The 24,166-nt window shown below is 33.5% G+C and overlaps 1 protein-coding gene across 1 annotated transcript; it reads right to left on the reverse strand.

Moving 5' to 3' along the window:
* Positions 1-2,314: 2,314 nt before the first annotated feature.
* On the reverse strand, positions 2,315-23,257 carry LOC149797348 (transmembrane protein 161B-like). Its single transcript, XM_089962097.1, has 2 exons — positions 23,161-23,257; positions 2,315-15,085 (listed from the first exon to the last, which is right to left on the reverse strand). The coding sequence occupies exon 2, from the start codon at positions 15,076-15,078 to the stop codon at positions 13,591-13,593; it is 1,488 nt and encodes a 495-aa protein (XP_089818223.1). The 5' UTR covers positions 15,079-15,085; positions 23,161-23,257; the 3' UTR covers positions 2,315-13,590.
* Between the last annotated feature and the right edge of the window lie 909 nt (positions 23,258-24,166).

A 24,166-nucleotide genomic window follows, 5' to 3' on the forward strand; every position in this document is an offset into this window, starting at 1 on the left:
TGACTCAGATGTCACATAATAGTTCTAAGCATATTTGAATATCTCAGTCAGATGTCCCATAATATTATAAAGGATATTTGAATATCTCAGTCAGATGTCACAAAATAGTACAAAGGATATTTGAATATCTGATTCAGATGTTGCATAATATTATAAAGGATATTTGAATATCTGACTCAGATGTCACATAATAGTTCTAAGCATATTTGAATATCTGTCAGATGTCACAAAATAGTACAAAGGATATTTGAATATCTGACTCAGATGTCACATAATATTATAAAGAATATTTGAATATCTCAGTCAGATGTCACATAATATTATACAGGATATTTGAATATCTGACTCAGATGTCACATAATATTATAAAGGATATTTGAATATCTGACTCATTCAGATGTCACATATACCGCTTCAGTGGCCTAGTGGTTAGAGCGTCCACCTCGGATGTGGTAGGTCATGGGTTCGATTCCCAGCCAAGTCATAACAAAGACTTACAAAAATGGTACTAACAGCTGCCTCGCTTGGTGCTCAGCATTAAGAGGTTAGTGTTAGGACTGGTCAGCCTGGTGTCAGGATAATGTGACAGGGTGGGACATCGTGCTACATGTCTACATCACTATAAACAGTAAAACTCTCACATGTCACATAATATTATAAAGGATATTTGAATACCTCAGATGTCACATATTACAAAGGATATTTGAATAGCTGATTCAGATGTCACATATTATAAAGAATATTTGAATATCTGACTCAGATGTCACATATTATAAAGGATATTTGAATATCTGACTCAGATGTTACATAATATTATAAAGGATATTTGAATACCTCAGATGTCACATATTATAAAGGATATTTGAATAGCTGATTCAGATGTCACATATTATAAAGAATATTTGAATATCTGACTCAGATGTCACATATTATAAAGGATACTTTAATATCTGACTCAGACGTCACATATTATAAAGGATATTTGAATATCTGACTCAATCAGATGTCACATAATATTAAAATTTCTGATTGCTTTCATATCTTGCCTGCAAAAAGTACACAACATATATGGATCACTTTTCGGATAGTGTTGTCAGTATATATGTCAATTGTAAGTATCGCAGCCATTTTTGTATATACAGTCATGAAATGTGATGGACATATTAGTCTTTAAGGTACTGCTTGCCATCAGAAATAGTAGGTCACAGTGAACTAATTTGCTTGCTATGGTGACTATGCACAGCCTTAGGGTTATACCACAGCAGAGAAGACAAGATTTAGCATTCCATTGAATTCTTGTTTACAGAAGTTGAAATCAGCACACAACCTATGACAGTAGCTACACGAACCTTTTTGCTTATCATTTTCTTACAAAAAATTAGTGAACTGGACTGAAGTAAAGTTGAACAGACACCTGAAACAAACATGACATAACTACAATAAAAATAAACTATACTGTATGCCCTTCATAAATTAAGCTAAACTGCATAACCTTCAATGACAACACTATATTCATTCCAGGCACCCTTCAATGACAACACTATATTCATTCAGGCACCCTTCAATGACAACACTATATTCATTCCAGGCACCCTTCAATGACAACACTATATTCATTCCAGGCACACTTCAATGACAACACTATATTCATTCCAGGCACCCTTCAATGACAACACTATATTCATTCCAGGCACCCTTCAATGACAACACTATATTCATTCCAGGCACCCTTCAATGACAACACTATGTTCATTCCAGGCATCCTTCAATGACAACACTATATTCATTCCAGGCACCCTTTAATGACAACACTATATTCATTCCAGGCACCCTTTATTGACAACACTATATTCATTCCAGGCACCCTTTAATGACAACACTATATTCATTCCCCATGCAACCCATGGAGTCCATCATGCCAACCACTAAGCCACCTTGGCTACATGTTTAAATCAGACTTTATCCATTAATATGGATAAATTTTCAAAGAAAGCTCAGTGTTAATCTAGGTTTATAATGACAAAAGTCCAATCCTTTCACCATCATAAACTATTCAAATCCATTGTGTGAGAGGCATTAATATTTTCTTGAAAAAATTAAGGCACAGGATTTGTTGTTGTTGTTGTTGTTGTAGGGTTTAACGCCATTTTTCAGCACAACATAGGCTATACATGGTGGCCAGTATAATTGGTGGAGGAAGAACCCTGGAAAACCCCAGGAAAAACCACCGACCCACGAGATAGCACAGGATTTCTTGATTCGTTAATTCTATATTTTTTAAAAATACTGAACTAAAAATCTAACAAGAAACAAATTCCTTTTTTAAATATTCCTTTATTACAAAGTAAATAATGAACAATCCAAATAAATAAGATAGTAAATCAAAAGTTCTGATGAATTATGTAACCCATCCACTTCAGAATTAGTGAAAAGTGTTTCTTTCATTTTTTGTTAAATTCATGGGTTTATACAATACAGACATGAAAATGTAAAGATTCTGAATCAAAATCTTTCATATTATGAACACTGGTGATGATGATGTGTCTGGAGTAAAATATATGGACAATACAAAAACAGTTTGTTGCCTTAAAGATATTAAATATGCAAATTTATGTTTCAAATACATAAATTGGAGAAAAAAAGTTAATAAAATTAAATTCAGCATTCCATGAAAAGCTGGGTCTATGATCTGTCATAACACTGACACATTTTTATAAGTAACTTTACTGCAGGATAATGAACACACTGACTTGTAGGTATTTTTCACTACCCTTTATCTGATGGAAACAACTTCACAGTTGTATTGTTGTGTATAATGCCAGTGATCAGCATTTCAGTAATAAATTGTAGTGCCCTTCTAAGAAAAATGGCAACATAAAAATAACACGACTTTGAAAACTGCAACTATATATGGACAGTATTCTGTATCTCTTTACTGTTTTTATCAAAGAGACCCATATTAAGATGACAATCCAATACTTAATTAGACCCATATTAAGATGACAATCCAATACTAAATTAGATCCATATTAAGATGACAATCCAATACTTAATTAGACCCATATTAAGATGACAATCCAATCCAATACTTAATTAGACCCATATTAAGATGACAATCCAATACTTAATTAGACCCATATTAAGATGACAATTCAATACTTAATTAGACCCATATTAAGATGACAATCCAATACTTAATTAGACCCATATTAAGATGACAATCCAATACTAAATTAGATCCATATTAAGATGACAATCCAATACTTAATTAGACCCATATTAAGATGACAATCCAATACATAATTAGACCCATATTATGATGACAATCCAATACTTAATTAGACCCATATTAAGATGACAATTCAATACTTAATTAGACCCATATTAAGATGACAATCCAATACTTAATTAGACCCATATTATGATGACAATCCAATACTTAATCAGACCCATATTAAGATGACAATTCAATACTTAATTAGACCCATATTAAGATGACAATTCAATACTTAATTAGACCCATATTAAGATGACAATCCAATACTTAATTAGACCCATATTAAGATGACAATTCTACTTAATTAGACCCATATTAAGATGACAATCCAATACTTAATTAGACCCATATTATGATGACAATTCAATACTTGATTAGACCCATAGTAAGATGACAATCCAATACTTAATATAAGTTGTTTCTTTTCTTCCATAAAAATACTTGCATAATATCAAGCATGTTTTCATCCTACAAAGTAGAAAAGAAATGGGGAATGCAATGTAGTTTGGCCTCTGTAACAACAGTGAAACCTGTCTTAAATACCTCCAAATGAAGGGCACCTGCTTATAAGGGTAACTTTTAGAAACTCCTTTTTCTAAGCCTGATTACATAATTCGCCTATATATAATGGATTGTATAATGGACAATTGTCCTTCTGCTTCTCAAAGCAACCATTATAACTTTTTAAAGTTATCTGTAGACACAGATGTCAATGGCACTTCCCAGAACAATTAAACATGTTTTGGACCGAATACATTAGAGGAGATTAATCTTAAAAATAACAATGTTTTTAGAAAATCATTATCAAAGAAGGCTAAAATGTATTAGCTTACAAAAAAAACCACCTCCAATCATGCAAGGATCAATACTTCAGACATTTACTGAAAAATAACATTGTTCACATGATGAAATCAAAGTACTGAAAATGCTGATGTCTTAGAGGGAAGAAGAAGCAATACAAATTAACATACAAACAGATACAAGACAACAGGTATTGCTATAGTGTCATTTTACTATCGAACACAAACTATGCCAAATAATCTTGATAATATTTTCTGAATTTTTTATATGTACCACTATAGAATTTGTAATAACATTTGAAACCTTATTCAAAAAAATTATTAAATTAATTTGGTTTCCTTTCATAAGCAAACTGGGACAAGATCCAAGGGACATAACCACTAAGAGGTTTATGGTGGCATCTAAAATTCCATATTCTTCATTGGGTTGGGGTTTTTTTTAAGGAAAAGAATTTCCCTGGTCTACCTCATTGGTTAGCATGGCTCTTGAAACAAAAGACCTTGTATATCTTAGGTATAGCTAAAATAACTTTTAATTCACTTTATTTTGCAATATGATTGATAGGTGTCATTTGATTTCTCAATTACACATCTTGACCTTACTTTAACTGCTTGCTCTGTTTGGTCATTTTCAATTCCCGGGCTTCAATGGAAAATTGTGACCAAAAATAAATGCTGACAACATTTTAAAACATTTGACATATTTCATGATTCAGTCATTGCACTTTCAGAAGCAAGTATTTTCTAGCTTGGCAAAATGCATTATTCTTATCCTAATAATTGCAAATGACAGTGTACTTTATCCTTATCTTAATAATTGCAATGACAGTGTACTTTATCCTTATCCTAATAACTGCAAATGACAGTGTCCTTTATCCTTATCTTAATAATTGCAAATGACAGTGTACTTTATCCTTATCTTAATAATTGCAAATGACAGTGTACTTCATCCTTATCTTAATAATTGCAAATGACAGTGTACTTTATCCTTATCTTAATAACTGCAAATGAGTGTCCTTTATCCTTATCTTAATAATTGCAAATGACAGTGTATTTTATCCTTATCTTAATAATTGCAAATGACAGTGTACTTCATCCTTATCTTAATAATTGCAAATGACAGTGTACTTTATCCTTATCTTAATAACTGCAAATGAGTGTACTTTATCCTTATCTTTATAATTGCAAATGACAGTGTACTTTATCCTTATCTTAATAATTGCAAATGACAGTGTACTTTATCCTTATCTTAATAATTGCAAATGACAGTGTACTTTATCCTTATCTTAATAATTGCAAATGACAGTGTACTTCATCCTTATCTTAATAATTGCAAATGACAGTGTACTTTATCCTTATCTTAATAACTGCAAATGACGGTGTACTTTAGACAAACTATGGCTGATATTTCAAGCACGTGTGTTTTGCTCGTGTACAATTTCAACCAGTAAAATATCCAAAGTAATTTCAGTCACAGAGCAGGAAAGTAACACGTGCCAATAGTCTTGCCAGTCTGCATTATGGATATTCAAATAACTTCCCCTTACACTTGTCATTCTCTCAGACGAACATAATATCTGTAAAGTACCCTCTATGCAGTAACTTACATTATAGTTGCCTCCCTTGACTAATACAATTTGTTAGAAAGGTCATAGGCTCTATATTTAGTTACAAATTTTTCTACGACACAAAGTCTGCAAATATAATTTGTGAAACAAACAATATTTGGTAAAAGAGAAAACACATTATGACATATCATGGAGGGGTTTAAATTCTTCCAAGACAAAAAAAAATAATAATGCCCACATATAATACTAAATTAAGCGGCATGCAACCAACTACAAGGTGAAAACTTCAACATACTTAAGATCTGCATAAACGTGAACCATTATGTTTAAAATTAATTAAGGCTGTACATGTATATATTTAAAATTATATACTTCATGGAAAGGTAAGACTTTTATGGGTACAAATTTGGAGGATTTTATGGTACTAAAAGCAACAGATTTAACAACTTGACAATTGTTTTTGCAAACAATCAGCAGGACCCCTTCTCTATGAACTGAATAACCAATTAGTGCATCAAATTTTAGCAAAGACACGAAAATGAATGAATTGTAAAAACTGGCGTACTGGTAATGAAATGCGTCACAATATAAGTATTTGTAAATATTTGGTATTTTGGCACTTACTGTGATTGACATTATTGCATAGCCATAAAATTTATACTCGCTTTTAAGTCAAGTCCAATATCAAACTGCACAGACCCAGATATGCCCACACATTATGTACCAGCAGATCTGGATCTATAAAGATGGTTAGGAGCAATCAGCAGAATAAATAACACATGTTGTCCATGTTTATATACATTTGGACTTGACGTGAATATATATAGTAGTTGATTTAATAAAAGCAAACAAGCATGAACGAAGAATCAGAACTGTTTAAATATAGACATATTAATACGGTTGTATCACTTAAGCAATTTTTTTGTCTTGTACTTCGGGATATTTTTGCCTATTCCCTCACTAAAGCACTGTCCATGGCTGCCTATACAGCATTCCCTCATTAAAGCACTGTCCATGGCTGCCAGAGCCTATCACCTTACAGTGAGACCGGTTTATCATGAAGTTCATTACACATAAAATTTCAGTATTATCAAATAAATTAGGGTCTATGAGCATAACCACACAATAACTGGAAATGTATTATAACAAAAGGTCATAAAGCATGGAAGTGCTGTATTTATACTAACAATCCACATTACAGTGTTAAAGTAATTACAATAAAACCATATGCAAATATTTCTCAAGATGAAGTCAGATTATCATCAAAACTATTGCTGTACAAATGATACCATTACACACACAACATAAATATTTCAAAACTCAATGTAGAATTTTAAAATTAAAGTCCTGGACTACAATTTTAGCCTGACATTGCTCATTTGTTTGCATAACATCTAACCAATTCACTAATAAGTACTATGAAGACTTGCAATGACAAACCTGTATCAAATAACTCCCAACCTATATATGACGTAAATTTTACATATTTTACAATAGCGTGATAAAATTTTCAGCTGGAAATATTTTAGTAATATGGATATTTCTCAAACAATATCCATCATGCTATTAGCTTAATTTAGTTGAAATCAAATAATTAATAAACTCTCTAAACATGTGACTAGGTCAGCCAATAAAATTCAAAACCACCTTAATTACATATGCAGATCTCATTACAAGACCAAGATCAGGGGTCACGCTAACAGGCAAAGTGGGTGACTAAGCTGCCTAAAAAATGTAAACTTTGCCTTCATCTGTTAGAAAAGCAAAAACAACTTCGCCTTGTCATTTTTTTTAAAGGGAATAGTCAATGACCGTCCTTTTTAAAATGCTCCCTTGCCTTATCTGAGTTAGTTCCAGTGTTAAGTTTTTGCTCAAGGCAAAATGTAGGCTTCAAGCCATCAAATAGTTGGTGTTGTTATCAGCTGCGCAGACAAAAAAACTCTTGCACATTCACAGACATGTGTTTTGATAGCTGATTGGCCATCAACCCTTTTGCGATTAAGTTAGCAACTACTACTGCCCAATTTCTGCAAGATATCCTTTGATGATAAAAACATTCAAACTTTATTTCGAAACTTAAATTTATATAACTAACAATTTGTATTTTAAAAATAGAATCAGTTACATGAATATTTTAGCTGCCGCCTGTACATTATTTTATTCATAAAAATCAGCTTGGAGCCTTAAGTGACATTTTCAGGGTATATAAAATTAATGGCAGAAATCACCGAGTCTGGGAAGTACCATTTTATTAGATTGTCTCTTTTTGTAAACCAAACAGCAAAGTAAATACTATTTAACCAATGCCTAATGTTACAGCAACTATGTGGACAAATAACAAAACCTTATATTTGCAATCCTATCAATGGACTGTTGTAAAGAAGCTATACAGTGATTGGTTCCATTAAAAAAAACCCTCTCTCTAAAAGCAGATGCACCTGCATGTTGGCTGTGTTGATTCAGTTGAAGGGTTTAGTTCATCCATATACTGACTTCAATTCTTCAGTGTGTTCTCTATGAACAGTTATGGTAAAGTTTTATCGGCAAAAAAGAAATTGGGATGAACAGTATGATCTGAAAGACATGCACTTGCTCTCATGTACATGGCATCGGGGTTGTTTTAAACAAGTTCAGAAATCTTTTCAACTGCCATTTTTTTAACTTTTAGAAAGTAAAAAGAAAAATGCTAGACTAAGGGCAGTTAATTAAGCATTTGTACTAACTTGCAATTGCAATTCCATAATCTATTTATTCAGTTAAAATTCATTGCATTTTATAGCTTCTGTTGTTCTATTTTGAAGTCATATTGCTAATATACACAACATATGAATGTGGTAATTTTTAAACATGCACCAAATGTGTTCATAATATACACAGAACTCTGAAAATGTTCTACTAGAAAATAAATTATTGTTTAAAACCAATGGTAAATGTAAATATGCATACTGGGAAAAAGAGGGCATAATGGAAGAGAAAAAACCCACAAAAAACACACACATGCATGCACACACACAGACACACACACAGACATTGCAGGTCTTATTTTGCTCCCACTTCTCCCTGTTCAGTCCAAAAGGAGAAGTGACTTCTCCCTAAATTCAAGTCTAGCTTGACTCCGGCAAGATGATGTACCAGTTTAACTTATTCACCAGTTTTAACCAAATTTCAAATTTGGTCTATAGAGTAACAAGCTCAGCCAATCAAATGCAAGATTACTTTATACATATGTATAGTTCTTGCTGATAATCAAACCCATCCAACATCTTGATGATATAGGACTACTTAATAAGTTTGATCCAAATCTGATCAAAAACATGAGTCACTAGGATGCTGACAAACTCAGCAATCATGTGTAAAATCACCTTGATAAATATTGATCTCATTCATGACTAAACGCCATGTAATATCACCTCCTTGATATGTATGATCTCAATCAAGACTCAACTCTATGTAATACCACGTCCTTGATATGTATGGATCTCAATCATGACTCAACTACCTGTAATACCACCTCCTTGACATGTATGGATCTCAATCATGACTCAACTACCTGTAATACCGATTTGACATTTTTGTGGATCCCTATCATTACTCCATCAGCCTTCAAAATGGCAAAAGGCTCAAAACCAACAGAAGCAAGATCACCTCATAAATGTGCATAGGTCTCACTCAAATAAAATCCATCCAACATCTTGATGACATTTACCAATTTATCAAGTCTGCTCACAATCAGGTCAGATATACCATCACTTGAGTAGCAAGAACTTGGCCAATCTGATCTAAGATCACATCATTAATATGCATAGCTCTCACTATAATGAAACTTATATGATTGGGCAGTGTCTTTTAATATCAAATCAAAATATAATTTTAGAGTGGTAACAAGCGCTGCCAATTAGACATATGACCACCTCATTAATTAGACATATGACCACCTCATTAATATGCACAAAACAAGCTCATTTTAAAAGTGGTCCAAGACCTTGATAACATAAGCTTATATTCAATGTCTAATAAATATCAAACTGGAGATATGACCTCCAGTGTGGTAACAAGCTCAGCCAATCAGATGCATGATCAGCTAATTAATATTCATGAACCTAGCTCATCATAAACTTACACAAGACCCTGATAACATAATATCCTATTCCAAGTCTGATCAATGAAGGCAATCAAAAGTAGGGCTTCAGAGTGGACACAATCTTTTGTTGATGAAGAACTATGGCTGTTGGACCATGCCATAAGCATTGACCATAAAGCCAGGAGAGAGAGATTTTGTTTACTGAAGAATTCAGGAGTAAAATCTGGCCTACAAAGCATGGACTCTTCCAAAACAGAACTCTGTATTTCAAGTTAATTACACATAGAATGGTCTGTAGAAAAAGGTAGTTTTGCTTGTAAAAAAATTAATAAATTTTCACAGGCTATTTGCATTCACTTACCCTAACAATATACATATGTGTGAATAAAGTCTGAATACCCTAGGAATATACCTAAGTCTAAAAACTGTCTGAATACTCTAGGAATATACTTATGCCTAAAAACAGTCTGAATACCCTAGTAATATATGTATGTCTGAAAACAGTCTGAATACCCTAGGAATACAGCTATGTCTAAAACAGTCTGAATACCCTAGGAATCTACCCATGTCTGAAAACAGTCTGAATACCCTAGTAATATACGTATGTCTGAAAACAGTCTGAATACCCTAGGAATACAGCTATGTCTAAAACAATATGAATACCCTAGTAATATACCTATGCCTGAATACCCTAGGAATATACCCATGTCTGAAAACAGTCTGAATACCCTAGTAATATACCTAGGCCTGAATACAGTCTGAATACCCTAGGAATATACCTATGCCTGAATACAGTTTGAATACCCTAGGAATACAGCTATGTCTAAATACAGTCTGAATACCCTAGGAATATACATATGCCTGAATACAGTCTGAAGAGGCAAAAAGCATTTTTTTGTGGGAAAAGGGTATAGTCTTTCCTCATTTTTTTCAAAGTTTTAGTTTTTTTTTTAAATACATTTCTTGTTTAATTTAGGTTTCCTTCTGTTTTTAAGATCAAAATGAAACTTTAAGGTTTCTGAAGTCTGATTCTAACCCTGGCATTATGCAATCATAGATCAGTATCAATGAGGTTTGCATTTGGATCCAACTTACAAGCGTGTACATACAATACAATGTGACCATTCATTTCTTTGTTTTTCACTTAGTCATATGATATCAAACTGGTTATAATTTTTCTTTTACTATTTACTGTTCCTTACTGAAAAACTGGCAAAAATGCATGATTTTCTGACAGAAAAAAATGTATCTGACAAAATGAAATTTGATCATACTCTGTCTGAATGGCATATTAAATGCCCACCTCGTGCTTAATAATCAATGAGCCACAATGACCACGATCACTGATCACCTCCCCACCCCGCAAACCAATAGGCCTCTTCTACAAATTAAGTAAAAGCCAATGACAGTCTCTGATCAAGGTTCAAGGTCTAGAACTAAATATTGCAAAAAAAGGCATTTTTCTTTCAGTGATTTTCACCTATGATCTTTGAACCCAAAATCAACGCACTTCTTTAAGCCACCTGTAAGCCATCCAAAGTTTTGTCTAGGTGTGTGATATAGAATGTATGCTATTGTAACCTTGACCTTTCATCTTTTGACCCAAAGAGTCTACATGGTTCTTTACTCAAAGAATAAGTCACCCATTAAGTCTGGTGACTGTAGCTGGTGGAAAAAAGTTATTATGCAAAAAAAATATTTTTCTACTTTCTGTGTCCTTGACCTCTAAAACTGATAAAATCAATAGTGGTCATCCTTACCCCAAGTCCAAGCCATCCACAAGGTTTAGTAGCTTGGCAGAAAACTCAAGCTATTTTGCAGAAACAGAACTGGCAACAGACAAACATCATAATATACTCTGCCATTTGGCAGTTGTATAAAAATTATTCAAAGTCTTGAAAATCTAATCGTGACATCTACATATGCAAAATAACAGATATACCAAATTTAAATTGTCTGTTCAAAGTGGTTTTTCCTTCAGCTGGCTAGGAAGCATTTCTTGCCGTGCTTAGTCAAACTACATAATGTTTTGCCAAAACTCAGTAAAAATCAAACTTGGTCTAAATCGTATTAATATACAACCTCATACCAAAACTAACCACTACAGTAGCCTAAGTGGTTAAAGCATCCACCTATGCTAGAGGAGGTCACAGGATCAGATGCCGGCCAAGCCATAGTGTACCAAAGACTTACACAAATGGTACTAGCAACTGCCTCACTTGGCAGTTGGCATTCAGAGGTTACTATTAGGACTGGTCGACCTGGTGTCGGGATAATGTGATGCGACATGCCTGCGGCAAGATGCCCCAGTGCTAGACATCATTATAAACTGCCACAAAGCAGACATCATAACAATAAAACTGAAAAATTGATAAAGCTACATTAAAAATCTAAATCACACAAACACACACCAAAAGTGTTTTCAATCCATGAAATGCTTAAGAAGTTATTTAGTGGAAATCGAGAGCATTGTTCTGTGTCAAACAAGGGCTACAAATTCATAATATTTTGTCAGAAAATTGAATACTAGCAAGGCCACCTTAATGTAAATTCTCACACTAAATACGATTTCAAATAATGAACTCAATCCAAGTTATTGAGCAGAAATGAAACTGAAGGGCAAAATTCAAACTCAGTGAATGGGTACATCTTAATGGAAAACATTGAAAATCAAACTAGACCTGGGTCTTTTTATTGCAAAGTCTCAAACCAATTCCAATTTCAATCCAAGCAGTTCGTCAAAGTAAAACATTGGAAATTAAATTCATGGGTAAAGTTCTAAGTAAAATGGGCCACATATCCATAAACTTTTGCTAGAAAATGATGAAAACACATAGGTGTTCTTAATTCAATTTCAATCCATTAAGTTATTAAAATGGTTTTAAGCAGAAACAAAATCTTTGAGTGATGGGACAGAACTGGAAGCGACACAAAGAGATCACACTGATGGTCATGGGTAACATTATATATGCTCCCTCCATAAATATGGCTGGCAAATAACAGGTCAATAATGAAACAATTGTTTTCATAAAAGATACAATCAACATCATTGGAGGATAAAATGAATTCAAATTTTGGGTGTATTTTTTGATCTGCTCACTACTGTAATTCACAGGTATCTCCAATTTCTCAAGACTGAGGGTCCAGTATCCCCAACATCAAACATACAGAGATTTCAGGTAAAGGACACGGATGAATGTCAAATATAAACTCACATGTAACACATTTGCACATGCATGCAGTAACTGGCAGGATTACAATGTCTCCAAGTTCCTTTCAAAAGCCTGAAGTTAAATATATAAAAGACTGAGGTTGCATCCCTTAATTATTAAAAATTGTGCAAGTCAAATTTGCATAAAATCAAGATAAACTGTACAACTTTGTTACTGCCATTGGTGCACTGTCCTATTTATACTAAGAAATCTGTGCCAACAATTTCAATAAATATTTTACTTAATATTTAATATTTTCTTCTCTTTAGGCATATAGTACACAAAATGTATTGACCATATTTCTCTCTTGCAAGTGGAGAGTGATGCTGAGTGTAGTTCAGTGATATATGCCTCTGAAATGTTCTGCCCCAGCTGTACCAAATAACTATCACTCAACTCCACTTTTTGAGTGGAATACCTATATATCCCTAAAAATGCTTACTGAGGCATAAATATATGATCTATCATGACAGTGAAGCTCAAATCTGACTCCACCTGTAAAATCTGCAAGATTTCACTGCACAGTGGGTGTACTTTGTTGGATACTATGCAAACACTAATAGAAAATGGTCAGGACATCTTGTGTATTGTGAGTGCAAAAGTTTTGAAAACCAAATATGAGTCATTCTACAGTAATTAAATTTGCTGCCATCTATGTCATCCTTGAATAATAATAGACTCCAAATGCCATGGATGTAAACCACGATGCACTTGTCCACCATAACAGAAATGACAACAACCCTTGATACCACAATGGAGTAAAAACCTGTCTTAAGTTCATGAAGGCAAGAGAAAACTCGGTGGCCTTAGCAACAATACTGTCTGTTGTACTATTGGTGATTGTCGCCTCTGTAACTGTGGCAGCAACATCAGCTTGTGGTCCTAGTAATGACTGAACAAACTTTTCTGCAGGTTCACCAAACAGCGCTACCCATGAAAAGCCCCCTAATGTCTTGTACAGCATCATCAAAAGTGTCAGTAACAATACTGGAGTGATATACTGTAGAGTTATCATACAAGCATAGAAAAAAATTCGTGCAACCATCTTCTGAATCTCCACATTACTGATCTTGCCGCTTTCTTTCCTCAAACTTTCAATTCGTTCATAGGCTGAATTCAAGTGAGACTGTACATGTGTTGGCATTAGCACCAGTCTTGTAATGCAAAATATCACAAAGAGGAAAATTCGTAACACTTCAAATACTGATTCAGAAAGTAGCCTTGTAGTAACTTCCCAGCTCAACCCACATAAAATCTCTCGAGCAATTGGCCTTACCCACAAAAGGACCAGAATTAATGGGAACATGAAGTTCAAATGCAGTATTAATTGTTTTAAACGGTTTTCACGGCTGTACTTCAGGGAGTCTAGATGTAATTTGGCCATTCGGAACCCTGGGAATATCAAAAGAGCACCAATGATTGAGCAAACAAATGCTAAAATTATTTTGAATGTTAAATATGAGACGGGCCCTTGTGAGTCAATCCCATGGGTATTTAAAAACTTGGTGGCACTGAGTGAGAAATTGGTATAAGCTTCTTCTAAACCGAATTCTAATATTTTTTCATCCACTACGAGCACTCCCATTGCAGCTACTAGATAGAAAAATCCAAAAGTTACAACTAGAATTCTTTCTCCTCCTTCTTCTAGTGTAAAGTAAATACTGGTCTGCATGAAGAGCAGTCTCAGGCAAAACCCAATTGCCAAGAGACACCACATAACACTGATATTCATTTCATTTCTTGGTAACAGTCCATAATATACTTCTGTTAAAATATATACTACTACAGTGGCAAACCAAAAATCCATCAACCACTGATACTCAGGATAATAATGGAGGGAGACCAAATCTATTGCTTCAACAGGTGCTGTATCTAGATGAATATGAGTGCTTCTTGGCACATTAAATGTTGTATCTAACTTTGCATTTGCCTGTCTTCGCTTCTCTTCTCGTCGATTCTTAACTTTTCCAGATGATTGTGACATTCCTGCAGCTGACTTGATCTCTTCATCAGTAGGATGAAGGTATCGAAAAAGCCTTCCACACAGAAGCCACCGGCCGAATGAATATATGGGAGACAATTTCTGCAGGAAACTAAATATTACGAGGTTGAATACCAGTTGAGCTCCAAAGACAGCCATTTTCCCACTGAAAAAACAAAAACAAATTTGAAACATCTCAAACATGAACTCCTTCATTGCTGCCAGACAAAAATCACATGCCAGTTTCATGGATCAAATAATTACCTTGGTCTCCTGTCAGAAAAACAAAAGACAAATTTGCCAATTATTAACAAAAGAAAATGCCAAGACAACCAACTGTCCAAAGTCAAAGGTGGAATAAATCCTGTGTTGAAGGTACAAATTTGTGTTACAGTAAGGTGAAACAAAACTAAAATACATCAATGATGATCAGTTAAGCGAATATACAATATGCTGGTCATGTGACTTGTATAATTAAAGATGTGTGTCATTTCTTATGATTTACATGACATTGTTGGATCACTTATATCTCTGAGATAAGAAAACAGTAACTCTTGAGAGCATGGGTCAAAGTAAACAAAATAGCAATTGATGTCTTTTTTAAATGTGATTTGGAAGAATGAGATTTGGTAAAAACGATGAATAAAGCAAAAATGTGCATCTAGTATGTTTGGGAATAAACAAGGATATAACATTTGCATTGTGTAAGTACTGGTGTGTACACTATATTATGGTAATGGTTGCCCAGTCTAAAGCGCCATGTGAATTATTGAAGTTTTTATTTACTTTTTTTCTATTTCAGAAAAAATTTGGAAAATATTCACATGCAAAATAATAACATAAATACAATCATAAAAGTTTCTAACAGTTTCTTGATTTAGTAAATGAACAAAAGTTGGTCACTTCTGTGTGCAATATGGTGATCTAGCCAATTTTGTCTAGATATTTGTTTTATGTCTGTAAGTGTTGGGACACCTAAAATGTTATAATTTTTAAATGCAGATAAGTTTGGGGACAGGACAAAAATAATTATTATTTCATGTCCCAAGACTTACAGTCATTATGGTACTAATAACTGATCAAACCTTGGACATATGACAATGATGGAAGAATCAGTGATGATGTAATATACATGTGGGATCCAAATGATGATACTGTATTGCTGTAACTGTATATTTTATTTCATTTGTTTTTGTTAAATAGCTGTTCTAAATACAAGTATGTTGATAGCATGATACTACTGCTAATAATAATACATGCAAAATTATAACAATGACACTACTGTACTACTAATAATACATGCAAAATAATAACAATGATACTACAATTACTACTAATAATAATGCTAATGCTATTTGGTTTAGAGTACAAAAATGTTTCATGAACCAAGTTTGAGAACTTTGAACCTGCCTTCAGAGTCAGAGATCACCCATCTATAAAGGCCACATTGGCCTTTTCACATGGGTGGCCACTGTGTGTGTGCATATATATATATATATATATATATATATATATATATATATATATATATATATATATATATATATATATCACATGAACAAAAATCTATTTGTCATAGCCTTTGACCTTGAACATAGTATCATGGGTAAGATCAATGAACGTAACTGCCTCAAAGTCAAAATATAAACACAGCTAAATTTGGTTAAATCTATTAAAATTAGTCTTCTGACAACCAAAGGATGGATGTGTATCTGTATGAGATCTGGTTCTCTTATTGGAACGGTGTCCATTTTCTCATTGTAAATATTTGCATTTAACCTCGCTGTTAAGCAATACTTTTCTTCAAGGAGAAAATTCTTTGTTTTATGTAGATTATATTGTAGGTGTATGAATGTATCATATTCATCTGTAGTCTACATGGAGAGAAAATGCAATGTATTTTGGCAATATGATTTCAAAAGAGCACAGAAGAAACAATATAGTGAAATTAATTTTAACTGATATGAGTGCCAAGATTACAGTATTTTAAATAAATAGGTAAAAATATGTAACCAACTGCCACTTAAACAAAACAATTCTTTTACTTTCTAAAGCTTGAAGAAAATGTCAGTCCAAATATTTCTAAAGTGGTCTGAAACAAGCTATATAACATGCATATAAAAGCACATGTACAGCTGTCTTCATATCAGTGTTTGTCCATTCAAACCACAGCTGATTTACAAATATGGTGAAGTAAAATAAAAATGTTTTGATAGTATTTCATAAGCATCTTTATGCAAAAACAAGCTTAAAGTGACTGTTTTTGAACATATTAAATTGTGAACTTTCTACACTTGCTTCTCACAGGAATAAAGTTAGGGTAATTGAGGATATGTTCTTGCGAATGCATGTACAGAGTTTGTTTAAAAAAATATATAAAAAAACATCACTGTAACTTTAACTGTTGTATTTTAATCTCACCTGGTTGTACAGTCAACTGCAATTAGTTAACCTGAACAGGAAACCACAGGACCATAACTGGTAGTACTGACACCGGACAGATGGGTAGGAGTCTCTATTATGTATGATGTTGACCCTGATATCATGGGGCTGGGGGCAAAGTTTTCACACCTTACCAATATTGCTGTATAGCATGCTCCATTCAGTCAACAATGAAAATAGGGGTCACATAAACACTGTCACATATTTTAATCTAACTACTTTATTCTTACTATGCTCACTCTAAACTCTGTTGACTGCCATTTCATGAACAGCTATGGTATGCGAGGAATGCCAAAGTACTCACTAAGTCAAGGCAAAGTGCAAACAATAAAGATCCTGATCTGCTGTTGCATAAAGTGCCTGCAGATCAGGGTATATGTTCTAATGATTACTCCTAACAAACTGCACAGACCCAGATCTGCCTGTGCAGATACTCAGGTACCAGCCCATAATTACCCGGGTAATAAAATTAGCAATAGGGTTTCTGTGTTCAGATCAAAGATTATACCTGGCAAGTGAAACACAAAATAACGAGTAGTTTAAGGCTCATGTCATGTGACACTGATCCATCATTGACATCGATCTACTGATCATCTTCATATTGTCAATGTGTGCGACCATTTGACTATGAACACGATCAGTTACCTTATTTTCTAATTATAGTAACTGTACTATAATCTGCAAAATTCAAACTCAACATGTCTGTTTTAAGAAGGATCGACATTTAAAACCTTTTAATAGAAATAGAACTTTGCCAGAAATTGAGTTTTGACTGTAGGTCATTCTTGTCATCAAAACCGAAAGTAAGACACATTGTCATCACAACTCCTTATAGTGAATGTCATTGGTGGCAAGAAAAGAGTCTGTCAAAGTTACAGGCCAAAACTGACAGATAGCAATACTATTTCACAACTTTCAGTTGAAACATGTTGTTTCAGTAGATATATTCAACATCCTAATAGGAGAGATATCAAAATTTTAGAAAAAGTCAACCAGGTACCTGACGACCATATAACATCCATCATTCACCTCAATAAAGCCTGTTTCACTTGATAATATTTGGTACCATGTTTTTTCAACTTAGGCTGGTCTGCTACATAAGTGTATATCAAATTATAATTCATCTGTAAGACTCATGGTTTCAAATCCTTCAAAACATGTCATGTACAGTTACCATAAACAAAAAATCAGGAAACTGTTCAAGTACAAAAGTACCACATGGTCGGGGCCCCGAGTGGCCGAGTGGTCTAAAGCGCTCTTCGTTACGGATCACTGCCATCTCACCTCTGTCTGCGGCGGTTCGAGTCTAAGATTCAGCCAATGTGGGCATGTGAGAAAGCCTGCCAGTAGCTTCTCGTGGGTCGGTGGTTCTTTCCGGGGTTTTCCGGGTTCTTCCTCCACCATTAATACTGGCCGCCATGTATAGCCTATCGTGCTGAAAAATGGCGTTAAACCCCACAACAACAACAACAACAACAACAACCACATGGTCACACACATTGACGATATGAAGATCAGTAGATGGAGGTCCACAATGGATCAGTCACATGACATGAGCCTCAAAAAACTGTACTCGTTATTTTGTGTCTCACTAGCTCATGACATTGCCAGACATAATCTTTGATCTGAACTCACTAAAATCAAATAATGTAAATTTCTGTTCCCTATAAAAACAGTGGATTTATTGTTATTCAACATCAAGGATTTTATTTCTGAAATTAATTCAATCAATAACCACACATGAAAACATTTTTTCTCCAATAAGCCAGATATTACAACTACAATGCAACCCGTTATAATGCGAATTCGGATATAATGTGGTCGTGGCTCCCAAATTTTACACATGAAAATATATTTTTTGTTCAAAGTACATGACATAGTGTATAAAAAATTTATTATGATTATCAGGAAGAGATCATGTATGAATTCGAATTTAATATGATCATAGCATGGTTCCAGAAATTTTAAATACATGTATGTGTAATTTTGTCATACCAGGAAAAAAAAATTTTTTGCAAGTACAAGAAATAGTGTGTAAAAGATTTATTATCATTTTGGGGAAGAGTTTATTTATGATTTTAATATAATATGATCATGACATAGCTTCTGAAATTTAATACAGTAATAGCACCAGGTTCTTGAAGTATTATGCCAAAATAAACATTATAGGAAATGTTACTTGTTACTTGTCCATGAGTAAAGCCAGTAAGTTGTCTTTGTGATTGTCTTCAATTAATTCTGTATACAATCGTTGCTCAAACAATAGCCAACATGTGTTTCTTCTTTAACTGCATATACACAACCAAGCAGCAGACAACGCAGTGGTTGATAAGATAAAAGATTCTCACAGTTTAATAAACATCAAAAAACAAAAGCCACCAACATGTTTGCAGGGCTTGCCAGTGTTATTAGATGCAATCATTTGACCAGTAAATAATGTCTGCTTTATTAGCTGGAAATTGAAAGGGTATGAAATTGTACATGTGTTCAGCTTTTTAAAAAAATTAAAAAATTGACTCGTGACCATTGCAGGCCTACTGCACTTAGCTCTCGGGTTTTACACGGGTATGGTGTTTGTTTATGAACTCATTACTAGTTTCCTATTTTATATAAAAATATTTTACTGCTATGGAAAAACAAGTTCATAAACGCAAATCGTTCTCTGCACTTTGCGCAATGATTACTATAGTAGTTTTCACACTTTTATTTCCATATTCACAAAATCTGAAGTAAAAGTTACATGCATGCTGAAAGCATGTGTTGATTGTTAATTATTCTTGCTGTAGTCATTCAAACGAACAGACGTACTTGCGTTAATTATTGGAAATTTGTAATGGATAAATGAACATGGAAATGCATATGAGAAAATTTTAGCAGTAAGAAATTTGTACAGACACCATTCATAGACCCTGGAACGTAATGAACCTTACATGTGCTTCATCTTTCTTAACCTAATTTTGCTGTTAATTTTTCTGATTGAATTAAAACACAATGATGTGACAAAATTATTGAATAGTTAAAATATGTATGCAATTTTTTCAATGGAATTACATATATGATGGACTAATTGCAAGCCCCGACAGCATACATGCCAACCCCTGACGAGGAAAAAGTGTAATCCAAGTGGACAAAAAGATGAATCCAAGCAGAAAAAGAGGAATCCACATACAACATGCTAAAAATTCAATAAACAAAGATTTATTTGCCCCTCTTGTCTTTTAACATCCTTTACTGCTTCAAGTTTTCATATGTAGCACTTTTAGCTTTCGAAAACAACAGATTTTCATGTTGCATTTTAAAACACTTTGTACCAGCTAAGACCATGAATGTTTTGCACACCATCTCCATAGGGCAATTTGTGAAGCATGTAATCACAGGATGTAGCATAATAATCTCTAACATTATCATAAAACACCTTCACAGCTGGAGTAGAATTGTGTTCTATGAATTATCTTGCTTCTGCACCTATAGCAAGATCTTCATTATCGTTCTATTAAGAACTTGGTAAATAACACCTCTGCATTTATAACATTCATTCATGTCTGCACTTTAGTTATGCTGTAGATAAATAGTTACCTTAGTATTGGAGTTCGTAAGATGAGCTAATTCAATGTGTTTCTCCACATAAATTTTACCACCATGCCCAATATTAAAATCATTTCTGCACAGACTGCAATGAGCATGATGCTGCCCTAGAATACAGGGACTCGTATCGTTGCTTAAAACTGACGTCATCTGTCATACATGTACTATATAGTACATGCATGACAGGTCAATTTTAAGCAACGATACAAGCCCCCTGTGCCCGAGAATGGAACGCTGTATTATGCCATTCATGTATTCACCTTTGAAGGATTCGTCTGAAAAAATATAAGTGCTCTAACACAAACATCGACTAGAATACATCTGAAGACTTTTAGCGCCAAATAGTGCAATTATTTCCACACGGCCTGCAATAAACGTCACGTTATGCTGCCCTCATGTCCTCATCTTTGGAGGATTCTGTTATTTTATGTTTCATTTATTATTGGCCTTTTTCTAATCTGTCTGTGAAATTATTTAAAAAAGGAGATATTTTTGCTCTCATATATGCATTGACTTAAATAAATTATACTTTTTAGCACCAAATACCTATAGACTGGTTCTGTACTAAATATAAATTAGAAAAAGAATCTGCAAGTAAAGATTAAAAATTAGAAAACCAGTCTGTTCTCTCCTCACTAAGCCATACAGCTGCTATAAATAGAATACAAGGTCGAAATTTTGAAAGTAAAACCAGCACGTTTCTGGGTAACAGGATAGGTGCTATAAATAGAACATAATACTGTTAGGAAAGAGCAAGGACAAGCGTACTCTTATAATGTAGTTACGTAGAAGCCGTCTCTTCTAAAATACGGTCTGTGGGATTAATGGAATGTTAATAAAAATGAGAAAACATTTGATTTTTTGGGGAAGGTGGATATACTGAAAAAGTGGAATCCATATACATTTACGCGTAATTTGGTGAAAAAAAGATAATGATTACACCAAAAGCATAATGGTTGGCATGTATGCCACACTACGATATCAGATGGCAAGTAAACTCTGTTGATACTCTGTTCATGCTGTATTTTATACGTTGAATTCAATCTGTGTTCAAAAGTTTGTGTTTTGAAGACAATTTTTTGCCTTACATTTATATGTATGTATTTATAGATCTTCCCATCTGCCTCACACAAATGAATCACATGTTCAGAAGACTGCTTTATCATTAGCATGAAATTTTAAGCAACGACAATAATATTCTTAAATGCAGTGACATGAAGTATAAAGAAAATAATGAATCAGGACTTAGTTTCACTTCAATTTAAAAATAAAGAATCAGTACCTTTACCTGATTTCAAAATTTTACTTTTATTTAAAATGTAAAGAAGAAATATAATATATTGCTATAGCCCTTAGTGACAACAAAATGAAAATAAAGACTAACAAATACATGTAAACATATTTATAATATTGTGCATATGTTATTGTTGTCATTCTCATTGATGGACCATTATTTACTAAACAATGAGGCCGTTTATATTTGGAACGTACTGACTGGGTTCGCCTTTGACTTGATAACCAGCAATGGGGATGAATCCAGTAACATTTGTCTCCCTTTTGTCATTTGCATCCGATGTAAATACTAAGTGTGGCATAATTTTCATCTGTTTCAACAAGACAGTACTCTTTCCAATGTTTTCTTGTGGCTTTGGGCAGGTTTCATTTCATTTACATAATTTATGTGGTGGATTTGGGCAGTTTGGATGGTTTTGGGTGAATCGTGCGGCCCCTGAAATGTAGGCCAACGGAACTTTAAAACATGTCCATTTGCTGTGTGCGAATTTGAATTTATTAGAAAATGGACATCAGAGTATGGGCTGCAAAGTGCGAGATATTCCTGAAAAGATGTGTCATCATTTTGATGTTAACTGACGCTGGATCATGCTGCACAACGCCGTTATTTGGGCAGAAAGACCTCGACCCACACAAAAATACATTGTGCGACTAACCTGGCCGCTGACCGCAAAAAGTGACCATTAAATATAGGCATTTATAAAGGAAATTTGCCGGAATATACTAACCGTTGTGATCAGGTGTACCCTGACCGTTAGGACAGGCTTGATTATTTTATAATTCTGCAAAAATCTTGCCCAGTTCGAGTGGTACCCAGACAAACGTGGTTGGACAATATGTGCTGCCGAATTCTGACGATCAGTTTTTTTATATATCTATGTCAAATTGCTCAATCACCCATTTAAATAAAATAAAACTTACGTGTTTGCTTGCAACTAGTATAAGAAATTGTTGCAATTAAGCATATTTGTGTTAATTGATCAATGATACATGTGTAGCCCGGTGAAAATCAACACCGGAAACGGATACCAGTAGTTCTTCGTTAATACGCAGATGCAGAAAATGTTGTTGATTAAGTTGCGGGACTAAAGTCGATCTCCGGATACCAAAAATAAACAACAGCAGTGAACACTCTCAAACAGTACGGAAGTAGATTCCTTGAATGATCATTTTTATAGAACAAACATAAAGTTGCAAAAACTAGTTATATATATATATATATATATATATATATATATATATATATATATATATATATATATATATATATATATATATATATATATATATATATATATATATATATATATATATATATATATATATATATATAGTTATAGTTGCAAACTAGTTATATATATATATATATATATATATATATATATATATATATATATATATATATATATATATATATATATTACCAGTATACCATACAAGGATCTATAAATAATGATTTATTGGTCATAATGTTATCGATGTCTATTGATGCGGCAGTGAAAAATTATTCTTGGTATTCCATTCCTTTGAATTATCAAAAATAAAAACTTGGAAAATACAGTAATTCACGGCTTAGCATAATGCTACATGTGTTACCGTTTTGTTTTATTTTGTCCTTGTCGTATGTACTATCAAGTGCTTTACTTTTAGCTCCTTTCGTTTTAAGCAAGGCATAATCTGCATCTCAAAATGATTTTATAAAAATGAGTCCTGTTGTGTTTAATTTAAATTTCGATTTTTACTAATAGTTAGTAACATAGCATTCTTATCCCTAAAAATATCACAACCTATGGCCTTTAATTTACCTAAATATTACAGTAAATTTTAATTTAATTTGAAAAAGTTTTGCTTTCTTTTATTTTAGTTATGTGCTATATGTGTTTTGTCCAATTGTATCTGTGCATTATGCTGTGTTTGTTGGTTTTGC

The sequence above is a fragment of the Sinohyriopsis cumingii genome, chromosome 6, assembly GCF_028554795.1.
Source record: "Sinohyriopsis cumingii isolate HCF-2022 chromosome 6, ASM2855479v2, whole genome shotgun sequence".
NCBI lineage: Eukaryota > Metazoa > Mollusca > Bivalvia > Unionida > Unionidae > Sinohyriopsis > Sinohyriopsis cumingii.

Bases quoted from the DNA above. Each gene is read 5' to 3' on its own strand.
- LOC149797348 (XM_089962097.1), bottom strand. From the start codon at position 15,078: ATGGCTGTCTTTGGAGCTCAACTGGTATTCAACCTCGTAATATTTAGT.